The sequence below is a fragment of the Daktulosphaira vitifoliae genome, unplaced genomic scaffold (genome assembly GCF_025091365.1).
Source record: "Daktulosphaira vitifoliae isolate Bord-2020 unplaced genomic scaffold, ASM2509136v1 Scaffold_2, whole genome shotgun sequence".
Classification (NCBI taxonomy): Eukaryota; Metazoa; Arthropoda; class Insecta; order Hemiptera; family Phylloxeridae; genus Daktulosphaira; species Daktulosphaira vitifoliae.
This window is the reverse complement of record NW_026099573.1, coordinates 22,416,885-22,433,004: the sequence shown is the minus strand read 5'-3', so window position 1 is coordinate 22,433,004 and position 16,120 is coordinate 22,416,885. Positions and strand designations below refer to the sequence as shown.

The 16,120-nt window shown below is 27.2% G+C and overlaps 1 protein-coding gene across 3 annotated transcripts in view; it reads left to right on the top strand.

Moving 5' to 3' along the window:
* The window catches only part of LOC126899545 (cell adhesion molecule Dscam2-like), a 119,744-nt gene that overhangs the window by 89,556 nt on the left and 14,068 nt on the right, over positions 1–16,120 (top strand). The window contains exons 9-19 of one of the 3 annotated variants that reach the window (XM_050674552.1): positions 2,010–2,154; positions 2,680–2,834; positions 4,534–4,644; positions 7,425–7,595; positions 8,159–8,452; positions 9,469–9,750; positions 10,315–10,434; positions 10,500–10,661; positions 11,125–11,275; positions 14,512–14,660; positions 14,732–14,890. In XM_050674552.1, the coding sequence (XP_050530509.1) occupies positions 2,010–2,154; positions 2,680–2,834; positions 4,534–4,644; positions 7,425–7,595; positions 8,159–8,452; positions 9,469–9,750; positions 10,315–10,434; positions 10,500–10,661; positions 11,125–11,275; positions 14,512–14,660; positions 14,732–14,890 (1,899 nt within the window). The remainder of the gene's footprint in view (positions 1–2,009; positions 2,155–2,679; positions 2,835–4,533; positions 4,645–7,424; positions 7,596–8,158; positions 8,453–9,468; positions 9,751–10,314; positions 10,435–10,499; positions 10,662–11,124; positions 11,276–14,511; positions 14,661–14,731; positions 14,891–16,120) is intronic. The other 2 variants (XM_050674554.1, XM_050674553.1) reach the window with 2 other exon arrangements.

Genomic DNA, 16,120 nt, shown 5'->3' with positions numbered 1-16,120 from the left:
AAAAAAAAAAAAAAAAAACACATCATAGTAATTTATAAATTTCTTCTAGGAAAGAATGATTTTAAAGTGACTAATAATCGATTTATGAATGAATCGTGTATAATATAATGCAATTAAACAGTATGCGTTTGTTAAATATTACTCTAAGTTATTTATTTAAATATTTTTTACTGAAAAGAATTATGTTCTTTTAAGAATATGAAAATAATGTATTGAAATAGAAGTGTTGATTATCTTAAACGAAAAGGTCAAATAAAATACCATTATTGTTGGCACAGAGTAGCCTTCTGTTATCTCATGTTATGTGGTGTTGAGTATATTATGACATTTTAAAAGATTTTAGCACTTTTATAATATTGCAAAAACAGTAGTGTGGTTTATATACGCACAGCACAGAGATAAAAGTAAACAGACCCACTTTACTTCTCCCGTCTTAGTATAAAGTACTAATACTGGTCCAAAAGTGGTTATTGGCGGCCAGTCATTTTCTTAGTTAGATCATTTACTATGTTTAAGCTAATTAAACATATATGTTTCTATTTAAAAAATTTGACTTAATACTACATTAAAGGGGAAAGAAGAAAGATAGAATTAGTTTTATTATTTTGAAAATTATGAAACATAGGATACTATTAACTTCTGAAAAAAATGATAATATATTTTAATCACCTTTTATGAGAAAAATTGCTGAAAACCTAAATAATTTCGTTTCATAGCTTTGATTTGATAATTTAAAAAGATAGCTGAAAATGCTATTTATGCCATTTAAAAATATCTTTAAGCTTTATTACTGTACATGTATATAATCTCTTAGTAAATAATGTACCATTCTAAATTTATTGAATTTAATCAAAAAACTTTCAAGGTACAGTTGTTTAAATTCTATTTATTAGTAAGAAAATGAGTAAATATTTACTAGTTTTAATCATGACTGAAAATTTACTTTTTGTTACGTCCATGCTATGTTATTTAATCGTATATATTTTAAATTATTTAGAAGTTAAATAGTGAAAAAACATTTAATTAATTTATAATGATTAGTGTATGATATCAAAAATAACTAAAAAATTCATTATTAAAACTCAAGTTTTAAGTGATAATAAAGATTTACTGTCCAATATATATACATTTTGTATTTACTTCGCCTTAATCTTTTAAAAAAAGGCATCGGGATGCAATGCTTAATAAACCAAAGGTTTTTCTTTACTGCAAAATATAAAATGAGGCTCTGCAATATCGAATATTATGTTTTTCTTTCTTTTGTTTTTATATTTAAAATACTCTCAACTAAAATACTCAGTTCTTCTTTGAGAGAGGACGGGAAAACCTGCATAGTTTGGCCGTAAAGAACCAAATCGTTATATGCGCATCAATGTACCACGCGATTCTATATACCCTTAAATATTATTTCAGTAATATTTAATGCTATTACTGATTATTTTTAATTTTATCATATTTCAATAAATTTGTCTTTTAAATCACCACTTAATCTACCAACCGACACTGAGAACAATTATTTTTTCAAAATTAAAAATATTAAAAACAATTAAATCTAAAAGTGTGACCTATGCAAAAATAAAATAAACTCGCGTGCCTGACAAATGAAATTTTATAAGAAAATCTGCAGAGTATCATAAAATCAAGTTAATCTGTGTTAAACAATAGTAAATTATTTTTACAGCAAAGTACTATATAACCCTAAACGTTTTTGAAAATTATTTTGCTTCAAATTAAGTTTGAGCAAAAAGTTACAAAACTTTGTCATTGCAACATCTAATATGTGTAATGATAACTTATATTAATATGTTGTTTGACTTATTAAATTTCTAAAAAAAAGGTTTTTACTTTAATTTACTAGTAAAAAAAAAATTATATAATAATTCTATAGACCATAGGCGAATACAAATTAATCAATCAATAGCCCAATTAAATTACTGTATATACACCTTAATTTGATGCATAAATAATTATAAAAACTTATTTTTTATATTATTGATTCACTTTTACAGCTTCTAAACCTTCATTTAAGTATAAGTTTATTGGTCATCTTTTAAAACCCGGCCCGGATGTTTCACTGAAATGTATAGCTTACGGCACTCCAACTCCACACATCACATGGAAGTTTGACGGCTTTGATATACCGCTATCTAAAATGTAAGTTATTTTTTAACTACCTTCAAATTTATTTCATATTTAATCAAGGAAATTTAACAAAATAAATAGTTTTACGAGGCACAGTTTTAAAATAATATAGACAAACTAAATTTTATATTTGGAGTATTTCAAAGTAAACTGACTCATACGGGTAGTTATATCTATACGCTTTACAGACAGTCGGCATTTACAAATATTGCAGTAGGAATAATATATAGGTTATTGTTTTGAAAATTTTACGAATTTTCGAATGAGCTTATTTAAACTATTTATTAATTGTACTGAGCATCAAATAATGACACTTTAATGTATTAAAACAAAAAATGTCTTATTTCGTGCCAATAAATTTTAAAGTTATTAAGGTTTCGTTTTATATATAAATATTTTTTTTTCAAATATTGTTTTGAATATTGTTTGTATAATTTTTCTCTTCTTGTGAATAAATAAAGAAAAAAAATGCATAAAAAATTTTAGCATTGAGAAAGTTTAGAAATATATATGTTGATTCTATGAAATATTTTACAGGCGAGTGTCAGTTAGTCAATATGTCACGGAAACAGGTGATGTCATAAGCCATTTTAACATAACAAAAGTTCAAGTGGAAGATGGTGGTGTATACGAATGTGTTGTATCCAATCGAGCTGGAAAAATATCACATTCGGCTAAATTACAAATTTACGGTTTGTCTATGCATGTTATTTTTACAACTTTCAACATTTCAATAATCATTACAAATATAGTTTTTTATACAGATTATATTTTTTGTATAAAAAAAATATATATATAGTTTTGGTCTTTTTTTTATTCAAAGCAAAGTTATAAAACTTATTTTAATGGATCTATAAAGTATTATTTACTTATACTAAAATTCTATATATAATCACAAAAGCATTTATACTAAATTTATGCCATCACACTATCAACTTATGAGTATTATTGTTGCAACATTTAGTTTTCAGTGAAAAATAAAATGCAGAACTATTGTCATCGTATTTATTTAAAATTAAATAGTATGAAGTGTTTTCAATAGCCCATGTATTTAACGCTTGCCTATGACACTAACCTTGTTCACATATCCTGACACAAAACAATGTAATAATAGTTAAGCATCGATTGTGTAAATAATGTTTTGAATACTATTTCACAAATAGTATTCCCAAAATTCAATTAAAACAGACCATCTACAAAGTGTCTAAAATAATGACTTAATTAATAGTTACTGTTAGTTCTGTATAATAGACATTCAAGATACTTGTGAATTCAAACTGACCAAGGGATTATTATTGTTTCCATGATGTTCGAACAAAACAATCCCTATAATTATTATTATATATTTTATATGTCTTTTGAGATACATTCTAAACAGAAAATGCAGAACTACTTCGAAACTATTTTTACGTAGAAAATATTTATTCATTCATATCTTGGGTAATGATAATAGAACCGCTATTAAAGAAATATCGATAGCCGACGGCAATAATTTGTACATTGAACCTTTTTTTCTTTTATAGGCATTTTACCACCAGGTGCTTTTTCAAGCACCTGGTGTCATTTAGTTCTAAATAAAGTCCCTCAAGACTAATAAAATGGATATCGCTTAACCGGTACCCCGGTGTTTAGTACAGCAATTAAGAAATTCATCCAGTAACAATGTCGTAAGCACTCTAATATGTTATAACCCACACGAAAACTTCCCATACAACATAATCGGTTTACATACATTTTACTTAAAAAAAAAAAATTATTATACTCTCAAGTTTTGTTGCGCATCCTGTTTTAGTTTATTATTTGTGTAAATGAAATTTTATCGGCTAAAGTAAATAAATAATAATTCAAGTTGTATATAAATGAATTTCAAAGATCCCTTATTGTTAAAATACTCAAATCCATTCTTTATAATAACTACACAGGCAATCCTATGAATTTCATGCTCAATTCTTTTTCACATCCCTTGTTTTTTTATTTAATTTTTCTGAACTGATTGAGGTAAATTACCCTAGTCTTTATCTTCATTAAAAAAGAATAAATAATATTATTCGACCTTTTATTTGTCTCCCTCTTTTTTATATGTTCTTTTTTCAAATCAAAATACAACTCTATTTACATTCACAAATATAAAAAGTATATAATTCAGTAAATTTTCAGTGTAGTGTATCATGATATGATGTGAATAAGTTATAGATTAAAATTTTTAAATATTTGTTAAAAAAAATATTAGAATATATTTCTAATAAATAAATATATGTGACGGTCACTATATAGCAAAATTAATATCTTCATAGCTTCACACCAAAGCTAATAAAACAATTTACATATTCTGATTTCATTAAAAATAAACTTAAAGTTTTCCTTTTCAACATTTATAATTTATTTTTGCAGGTAATCCGGTTGCTAAAAAAACACCTAAAATTATTGCACGAGCTGGTCAACAACTTCACATGACTTGTCCTATATCAGGTTATCCGATATTCAACATCAACTGGGAAAAAGGTAAACAAATATTAAAATCTGTTATATTATTTTGAATGTTTTTATTATCACGTTACCAAATACCTGTAATCATATTAATATTTTATTAATTAATAATAGTTCAAAGTGTACTAAATAATACTATCAATGATTAGTGAGTGTGAATATAAAAAAGAGCTATTAGAGCAAAAATACAATAAACAGTTGATTATTATTTGAAAAATATCTGTAGTTCAGAAGATTTAATTATAAAAAGGTTTTCGTTATGATTTTTATTTAGAAAATAAAGATATATAATGGGTATGACATTTCAAGATAAAGTAAAATAGTACCCAACAAAAATGACTTCATAGATTAACTAATTGTATTCATGTTTATAAAAAAAAACCAAGCATAGGGGGATCGCGGCACAGTGGTGACGTGGTATAGATGGATCAAGTATAATGATATCTGACAGTGATTAAAATCACTATAAAAAAAAACGCTTCGATGCAAATCTTTAGATAGTGTTTAATTTTAAAAAATTGGTGGATTATTCCAAAATCTACATGATCTGCTAGTTCATTATTAATATCCTAATTAAGATAAAGTATATCGAATGAAAAAGGGATTATTAAAAAATATTATTTCTCATAAAAAAATAATGTTGATCCATACACTTTTCAAAAAGTTATAGCATAATAAATTTAAAAATGTAAAATACAAAATCGAAAATTTTCACACAAAAATAGCATTCGGTAGCCATTTTCACCGTGAAGATAAAATAAAGTCCGAAATTTCTTTTTTTTTCATAACAAATTATATTACATTAGCTTTAATTTAAGATATATATTAAAGTGTCAAACCTTCCGGAACATTTTCAAAAATCAAATTGAAAAAATTAATTTTTTGTGAAAAAGTTGTCATTTTAAATCCCCCCTGTGGGCAAGTAAAGGTTCAGATATAAAAAAAATATACCAAATGAAAGGTAATGACATCATGCATCTATATAAAAATAAATTATATTGATTCGGTTATTTTTAAAAAAGTAAAAAAAATTGAAAAAATTTCGAAAATTAGCGATTTTTAAATTTGTAANTATAACAATTTTAAGTAAAAAAAATTGAAAAAATTTCGAAAATTAGCGATTTTTAAATTTGTAACTTTTTTTGGAGGTTTCCCCCATTTACGGGGAAAGAGGGCATTTTTTTCAATTTTTGAGGGTAATGCCTTTGACTAGATACGATTTGTGATCTATTGACGTATCATTGAAAGAAATCGGTTCGGTGAGAGCTGAGAAAAAGTGGTAACAGACACAAAAAAAAAAAAATCTTAGTAAAACCAATACCTCCTCAGCTTCGCTTCGAAGCTAAAATGGGTTATGATTAAAACCATTGCACATCAATAAAACAAGTTCAAACAAATATTCTAATATTAATCTTTGAAATCCATTTACTACTATTACCAGTAAATTTGTTGATGCTAAAAATTAAAATATCCGTCAATTTTTAAAAACTTTAAGCCACGAATAAATAACTCCAGTTATATTTTGTTATTATATAAATGATACTTCATCACAACTTTTCAAATTTGTTTAATTAATATATTCTCTGTCAATAATTTTTTACTCGTAATTATAAATCTTATTTTCAGTATCGTTCAACACAAACGACGTCTTGAAGTTATTTCTCTTTAAACGTTGAACTAACTTAAATCATCAAAATTTTAAATTTTGTCGGATTAAATTCTATCGGAGTACTGATTGACGTAGATTTTTTTGACGATCGCAAAATATAATTAATAACACCAAAATTTAAGTTTATATTAAACTAAGCCTAACTCTTAGAGAACTACTTTAAATTTATTCAATTTAGTCCTCACTTTGAACTAACTAAAATGAAACCTTAACATTTTTATTATTCTAAACAAATAAATAGATAGAATACTAAAGACTACATTGAACTCTATCGTCTGACTTTTCAAGCAGTTTAAAATTAATCATCATTATTTTATTTACGTGTATATACAACGTTAAATTAAATTAATATAACTAGTATATTGATAAAGATTTTATTTTCTAGAAATGTGTAACTTGGTAATTAATTTCTGTACACCTGATTAATATTTTTTTTAAACTAATTGATAGGGACGTTTGATTTTCGTTGATGTAAAATGTATTAATATTTAAATTTACACTTATTATAACAATAACAACTGTATATAACAAAAAGAACCTTGATGTAAACTATGTTTGCTTTGGTTGGGATACTATTATGATGCCTAGAGGTTCATTAAAATCATTTAAAAGTCTAGCCTCTACTAGAACACTTACTCCTCAAGTACACTAGACTGAAAAATATGACTACATTTTAAATATTAATGAAGAAACGCGTCTCGAAATTTTACATACATTTTAATTTGAAAAATGTTCTTTTATTCGAATGAATAGCAAATGAAGTTATGGTTAGGCCATTGTGTATGATTTTCCCGTCATAAAATAGTCGACCGGGTAGTAAGTAGACTCTACATAAAGTATGCACGTTGATGCTGATTTGGTTTTTTCATGTTCTCCATTGTTTAAATTTTTCTTTTTTAATGGTATACTGTTTTATACAACGGCGACAATATCTATTGGATTAACAATGAGTAAGTTTTGAAAAATATAGACCCCTGGGCGCACCTACTCTAAGAAAACTTTTAACAATATTTTATCATATACCTACTTCATCGCATAACAATACTATTTTTTTTTTTTTTGTTCATTTATAATTTTTTTCTCTTATATTTTTATTTTGTTTTTTATAAACATTTCTGTGTTTTAGACAATAAGAAATTGCCTGGGGCAAAATCGACCAACAAGCGGTACAAGGTATTTGCAAATGGCTCAATTATCATAGATAACATACAAAAAAAGACTGACCAAGGAATGTATTTTTGTGAAGGAAGCAATGATAAGCACGCTGTAAAAGCATCAGTAGATGTTAATGTTATTGGTAAGTATGTAATTGATTAAGTTAAATCACCAAAGAAATTTTTTTTACAGATTATCATTGAATAATATTCATCTGAATCATTCATTAATTTCTATATGACTTACTAGTTATACATTTACTCTACCAATTGTTGTAGTTTTGAAATATAATAAATATAATTTAACCAAACCTATACATTTTATAAAAATGATACGAATGGGTATCCAGTTTTATTTAAATTCTAAGTCACTTTATAAGTTTCTTTGTGCTGTAAAATAAATTAAATCGTGTAAATTATTCTCATAACAAAAACACGTTTTTACAAATTTTGAGTACGATGATGATTCATTGTATTTTTTTATTGCGCATATAAAGCCATTAAAACAAATTCGCAGTATTTAATTGCGTAAATCTTTGAATTTTTCCAACTACACTCGTATTGAAATAGTTTCACTAACCACTCCAAATTCTACAATTTCTGTAAGTAGAAGACAACTTTTGAAATTTCCTTACTGACTCTTCTACGAAGACAAACAGCGTCCTAAACCTTTAAAGGATACAACTGAGCATCAAATATGTTGCAGAGCCTCCAAATATACATCCATTCACAATAGGAGAAGGTTATCACGAAGGAGGTCGCGTAGGATGGCAATGTTTTATAACTAAGGGGGACGGTCCGCTGAGCATTCATTGGTTAAAAAACAACCAGACATTAGATGCTGCGGCAGCGGTACCACCGCTGTCCATATCCTATCAGAACGAGTATAGCAGCTCATTACTGATTGAAAGTATAAAGTTGGCCCACGAGGGTAATTACACATGCAGAGCGTCCAATCCTGTGGCTACTGTCGATCATACTGTCACTTTAACCGTACTTGGTACTTTTTATTTTTCGTTACTCTGAAGCACAGCTCAAGATCACTGCACAATGATTTATTCTTTATTACCGCACAAATTTTATTTGCCAAGCACTACCTCTTATCTAGCAGCACATATAGTCATTATAAACATGTATATTTTTTTTTTTTGCGTAAACGCTATATATTAACTAAGCGCTTTATGTACTATAAATTAAAAAATCAATACGTTGGTTTCAATTTTTTAAAATATTTATAACTTTATAATCTTCACCAGGAAAATCTGGCTTAAATCAATAATAATGATTCGTGATAAGTATTTGTAAAAGATTAAGTTATATAGGTATATACATAACCGAAAATCAATAATTTTGGCTATATTGGAGTTAAGTAAGAAATTTTCCATTAAACAATCAATCCTTTTTTAATTTAGGTACATTAAACTTATTTTATATATTCGTGTAGAATATTTTATTTGAAAATTACATTTTTTTCGCTACTTTATTTTTAACAAACAATACTGCATTATTTTGCACAAACTGCACGGACAGTAAAATCACTGTATGATATAGAATATTAAATAGTTATAATATACTTCTTCTTTTTTCTCGCCTTTATCCCAACTACTTGGTGTCTGTCACTTTTATCCTAAATTTCCACTTGTCAAAATTTCCCACATCAGCTATCCTCGTATTATATTCAATAAAATACCTCCATCTCCTTTTTGGTCTTCCTCTACCTCTTATTGCTTCAATATTCATTTCTATAACTGTTCTCACAGCTTACGATTCCTCTCTCCTCATAATGACCATAATACACGACCAAAACCATCTAAGTCTATTTTCACTCATCTTATACAAGATTAATGCTACATCTGTACTCCCTCTTATATGTTCGTTCCTTATGAATAATTAGTTATAATATACACTCTCATTAAATAAATTATATGCCTTACGAAAACAACAAAACTTATATACACCGCATAACTGCACTGTGTGTTTTTGTTGTTGCACGCTTTGTTTTTATTATGTTTACAGCACCTCCGGAAATCACACCATTTTATTTTTCCAAGCTCGCTGAAGGGTCTAGGGTACAAGTGGCTTGTACGGTTCACCAAGGCGATTTACCGTTAAATATCACCTGGCTGAAAGACGGTCGGGTACACCACGGGTCGAGTGGTGCCGACATAACCCCGTTCAACGAGTACTCAACCATATTAACCGTGAACAACGTTTCCCGGTCAGATACAGGAGACTATACTTGTGTGGCCGCCAATCCGGTACACAGTGCTTCTTATACGGCCCATCTCAACGTCAACGGTACAACACGCACGTAAAAAATCATCTCCCAGCTTATATGTCAAGGGAAAATAATTAAATTTTCTACTGTCTTGCAAATATTACTTTTAAAAGAAACAAACATAACCATCTTAAATTCATGAAACCTAATTATATTATAATCATTATTTATCTTATCCATATTTATCAACAAGTATGAACCATAATAAACATTTCACAACCTAAATGGTATAAATGAATTTTAAAATATAACATAGTTATTATACTCTTCTTGAGAAAAATCAAATATTAGTATAAATCTATACTTTCATTTATTACTTTAAATTAATTACAAAAAAAAACACTGTCAGTTTTCTGTAAAATAAATCTTTTTAAAAATTTATTTAGCGGATCTCATTGTTGATGGTATAAAACATTTTAAATCGTAATTATAATTGCACTTTCAATTAAATAACCTCTATTTACACGTCACACCGCGTTTTATGCGATTGCATGTTTTACACCACTCTAGTCAACACATTTAGAATTTGACCTCATATCTAATAGTATATTCCAAGTAATAACCTCATAAAACAATGTTTTTAGTCGCTCCCGAATGGATCTTTGAGCCTAAGGATGTGAATGTGATACGAGACGACCAAGCGGAAATTAACTGTTCAGCATCAGGACACCCTAAACCGACTATTAAGTGGAGAAAAGGATCTAGTAAATTATTTTAAATATCAATGTGTCCGTTTTTTAAATGTATTTTTCCTGTAAAACTTTTTCAGGTAAAGATTCAGACCAGTTTACGGACGTTAACGACAATGTAACGGCTGATGGTAGTTTAATAATAAATAAAGTAACCAAAAAACATGAGGGTTACTACATGTGTGAAGCCAGTAACGACATTGGCTCCCCAATAAGTTCAATTATCCATCTGAATGTGCAAGGTGAAGTTAAAAAGAATTTTTAGAGTAAAACTAAAATATTTCTTTATGTTTGCTTCCTTTTTAAGGATTTAAGAAAATTGTATAAAGCTATGAATCGACAAATTTTAAAAGGCTCTTTATACTTTGAATTCGCACATTTTAATCCTTTTTTTTAACTATAGTAAATCATATATCAATGTTTTTTTTTATTGTTTCATTGAGAAATTATTTGAAAACTAGACAAGTAAAAAATTATCATTTAAGTTCGGTAGTTATTCAGTACCTTAAGCATTCAAACAAATTGCCCCTTTAATGTCTATTTATTGCTTAAATGGCGAAATAGGATTGATTCCGATACCATCTGGGCTCTTGTAAATAAACGTGAGACGATTTTAAAGAGAAAAATACAATATTGTCGACAGTTTGAGTTATTTATTTGCATATTACGCTGTTACCGACTTTTTCATTATTCTATGTGTTCCAGACTTGCCGCACATAATACTTCCCAACACCAAGTATACGTCGATAAATGGCGGCATAGCGACGATGGCTTGTGAAGCGACTGGAGACCAACCGATACACATATCATGGATCAAAGGATCCATCCAACTGAGCTACAAAAGCGCGAATCCTAGGTAATAACGTCGTATATCAATGTACGTCATAAAATATAATAATAAGTTATGGGTAACGATCGGATGAAATAGGAACTCTTTCTTGCTCTATCTCATACAATATTGAATATACGCTACAGTATCGTTTAAAAAACTTTAATATAAACGATCCTTTTTCAATACTCAGTATTTCCTACTATGATTTAAGACTAAGAAGTAAATTATATAAAAATATGAAGTTGCCAGTATAAACCCACGCGTGGTTTTTAATAATCGTGGATTTATATTGGATACTAAATAGAATATTCCTTTGATATTTATATAGGGTGTTCAGTAAATAAAGAAACGGGTTTCTATTTTTCTGATTGTTTATAATAATTGACTTGTGTTCCATATTTACTGAACACTCTGTATGTAATCACGTGATAGATTAAAATTATAAAATTAAAATCCATATTTTTTTAGAATTAAACCTGAAACTACTCTTCACAGTTAACTAGAAATAACAATTAAGTAAAAATTAAAAACATTTAAAATAAATTTTGGTTTTTAAGTTTTGTACTTAATTTTATAATTTTTTAAACTGTGAGTTTAATACTGAGTTTTCATTTATATACACTGGGGTATATTATTTTAAGGCGTACGATTTTTTCTTATTTTAATGAAAATAAATAATGATGCCTCTAAATAAATTTCAAATGGTTTGACGATTCAAATGGAATTCTCATAGAAAACTTTTATACCGTTTAAAAACAAAATGAGTTTAAAGACATAACACCGACCCATTGACACTTTGTAACGTTTCTATGGTAGTCGGGTGTTCAATTGTTAAATTGCGTCATTAAATTTCTAAAGTCATAACGTTAACGTCTACTATCCGTTTAATGACCACGGAGTTGAGCGTTGTGTAATTAAATACCATAGAGTTTGCATTATTTTATCAGAAATGCGTGCGGCTCACCTAAATTCCATAAACGTCAAACAAACGTTCAAAATAATATTGCGGTATCTACTCTTGGGAGTTATAGTAATACAAAGATAGTCAATAATAATATTTGGAACCGTTCGTAGGTATGGGACTTAAACATAGTTTTATACTTACCTATTTCACCGACGACAGTTACGAGGCTGTTTTAATACGGTCTAATGCCCTGCAAAATAAATATTAATTAAACGAATAAAATACAAAAATGAGCCGCTATTATAATTAAATTCACTAAAATAATGTTTTATGTATCTGTGTTATTAACGCACGGTTGACTTTGAATTGATCATAAATCTCGTGTTTTATGGTCCGTTTACCGGATAATTTAATGGTATTCGAATATTGCTGTTTCTTGTGAACTTGTGGGACTAAGGTGAAGATGGAGGAACTATTGATACAGAATCTTTAAAAATAAACATATACAGTCCAAGAAAAATAAAAACGATTTTCGTTTTCCCATAAAAAACAAAACGTAAACCTTTAAAAATTATACTAATACCACGAGCGGAACAACAAAAACAATATAGTTATTTATACAGAGTGATCCAGTTGTCACAAATAATTCGCAAGATAATTACATTATTGAAAACAAAATGTTTATTTTATTGTTACGTGTATTTCTTGATTTATCAGAAACTTATAGTGGTGTCAACTTAATTTTTTTTAAATGACAACATACATATTTAACTATATTACACAATAGAAAATTATCTAATTAAGATAACATTACAAAATTATAACAACTTTTAAACCAGCAATTCGAAAGTTATTAATATTTTTATACGTTGACAGGAAGAAAAGTGAGAAAATGTCTAATGATAAAAATATTCATGACTGCGCCTCCCCCCCCAGAGCACATTTTAAAATGCTATAATTCCCGAATTAATGGTTCTAGAGTTAATATTGACCCGTAATTTCTCAATTAAATCGTTTTTTATTTTATAAGCTATTTAAATAATATACATGCTGCCATTTAAGATCAAATTTAATTGACACCTTTTTAAAGTATATGGGATAATGCTAAAAATTAATTAATTACTGATAAATTAATAGAAAGGATAATTCTTTTACAAATACAATATTTTACAAAATATTGTAATTATTTGAGTGAACAAGTCTTTAAGAGGATTATGATAAACGGATCACTCTATATAAATATAGTAAAACAACATAACAGAAAAACGGTTTGGCTAACAAATATAGTGAAGTACATTTTTTTTTAACTTTCTTTATTTGTTCACATTTCAGTCACGTATTTGAAATGTACTCCAGGAAAATACACGTTCTGTTCGTGACAGCAATAGGAGTAGTAGTAACTGTTATACGAAACTTATGGATTTTTATTACTTGAAGATTTTTTAACCCTTTGTTATATTATTGTAAATAATAGATTAAAATTTGTTATACCAAATCTATCAAAATTAATTAGACACGGAATAATTATTTTAACGATATCATACACCCTAAAATTAAAAAAGTATCACCTCATTAAATATCACACGTAAATTAATAAATGTTAACATTTATTAAAGAATAAATTAGAACAGAATTGAAGAATAATAAAAATAAAAATAATTTAACATCAAGTTGTTTTGAAAGAATAAACAAACTACTAAATGAATATTAATTTTTTTTTATCTTACTATAGAATTATTAATTCAAATATTCACAAAAAAAAACTTTTAAAAACTTTATTCTTAATCAGCAATCTAGCGAAATATTATTTATACATTTTTTATAAAATTATGCTAATTCATAATTTAATATGTATCTGAGATTATTTTTTCACTACCCTTAATTAAAATTACACTTAATCTAATGTTAAACAATTATAATTCAGCTTATAAAAAATAATTTAAAATTTTGTGGGCAACACCTAAGCTAAGCAAAGCGACCAAACAATCTTGTATCCACTTTGCGAATTTATTGGATCATTATAACAGAAAATGGTCTGGCGTTATTTCAACTGGAGTTTTATATACTAAATGAACAGAGCAAAGGTATTGCGAAAAACATTTTAAAACACTATTTTGTTGGCGATTTTTCAACTGTATAGCTATAAGGTGTTACGAGCTATACTTAAGTATAGCTACTTAAAAATATATGTCTTTGGTTCTAACAACTTAATATAATTACATTAATTTAAATAAATAAATCATCCAATTGAAATTTGTATAAGGACCATGATTATATTTAAAATTGAAATGATTTTATTTTTTTTTAATTAGTATATCAACTCAACAAATTTGAAATTAAAATTAAAATTTTATAGATATAATGTTGAAGAAATATACACAGACACGTTGGTCAGATCAAAATTGATAATAAGCAAAGTAAATGCTGCCGACTCGGGTCGTTATGTGTGTGTAGCCGAAAATTCTCTTGGTAAACACGAAGCCGCCATGGAGTTAGAAATAAAAGGTTGGTCGACCGAAACATATTTGAGATGAAATATTTAGTGCTAAAGCTTCACGGTAATATGTTATTTTCAGTTTTAGGTTCACCACCGGATGATCTTAGTTGTAATGATACAACACCTACAAGCATTCGACTCCGGTGGACTGACCTCAATGCTAACAACCCAACAAATGATTACGTACTTGGATATGTTTTAATATATTCTAAATTAGTGTCTCCTGATGATTTGATCAGTAAGTATATTCAATAAAATTACATAAAACCATTATAGATATAATGGTAATAATATAAAAAAAGATTTAAAATACCTCAATTATATCTAAACATCCTTTTAAATGAGTAAATACTCGAATATTTTTTCATTTCAACTTTGTTTTCTCGGTGTTTATTTTACCGTATTGTTTCAAAGGCTAAAAATTAAATAGATGTTTATTATTTAAAAAAGTTAACAAATTTTCAAATTATTTTACGGATTCTTGAAAATTATATCGTAGCAATAGTTCTACCATGAATAATATTAAAAAATTATACTTATACATTCATAAAAAACTTTTTATCTCTTGAATAAATAATAAACGCATAGTTATCTAAAAATGAAGGTATTCAGTTTGTTATTAAAACGTTATGCGGTAATGTAGCATTATTGCCTACCTGGAGCGCCGTCATATTATAAATGCAAATTAAATTCCATAATAATTTTTATTTAATCTTTGACGTCTTAACTTAAGATGATATGAACTGTAGGCTTGGATAATTTGGTGAGCTTAATGAAATTTTAATAGTCTTGTGGTCTTAGGCAAAGAAGTGTGTACTGATCATTAGCGACACGTTAAACATTCCCCGTGGGTTTTTGTTGACGTTTATCCCAACCGGAAATCGTAAAGATTACACTGAAAAAGCGTCTTACACCTCTAACTAATCGTAACAAGACCTTTAATAACCCTTTTTTAATGTACCATTTTTTTTTTCGTTATAATAAAAAAAATATGATCAATTCATCAACTGATAATCATTTAATATAATATTCGGTACCTGACACGAGATTAATTTTGTCTATAAATGTTTTCATCTATATTTATTACATTCTATTAAAGACAACCGAACACTAATTATTAAAGGGAGTTGCATTAACAGATTGATCAAGTAAACCAAAATGTAGCGAACACACAAAAGTCTAAATTACAATAATACATGTTGATTTTATAACAAAAATAATATAATAGTAAAACAGCTTTATATAAAAAGATTATAACATTGTGAATATGGTTATATGACTAATTTCTATATCTCTCTATCTACACAATTAAATGAACACTAAAATAACAATAATGGACATGTTAAAATAAAATAATATTTCCAAATAAAATGAAATACACAACGTGTATTTATAGGATAAGATAAATAACCTTAAGAAAAGTATACTTCACGCATACTAATATAAAAGTATTATACTTTTATTATAT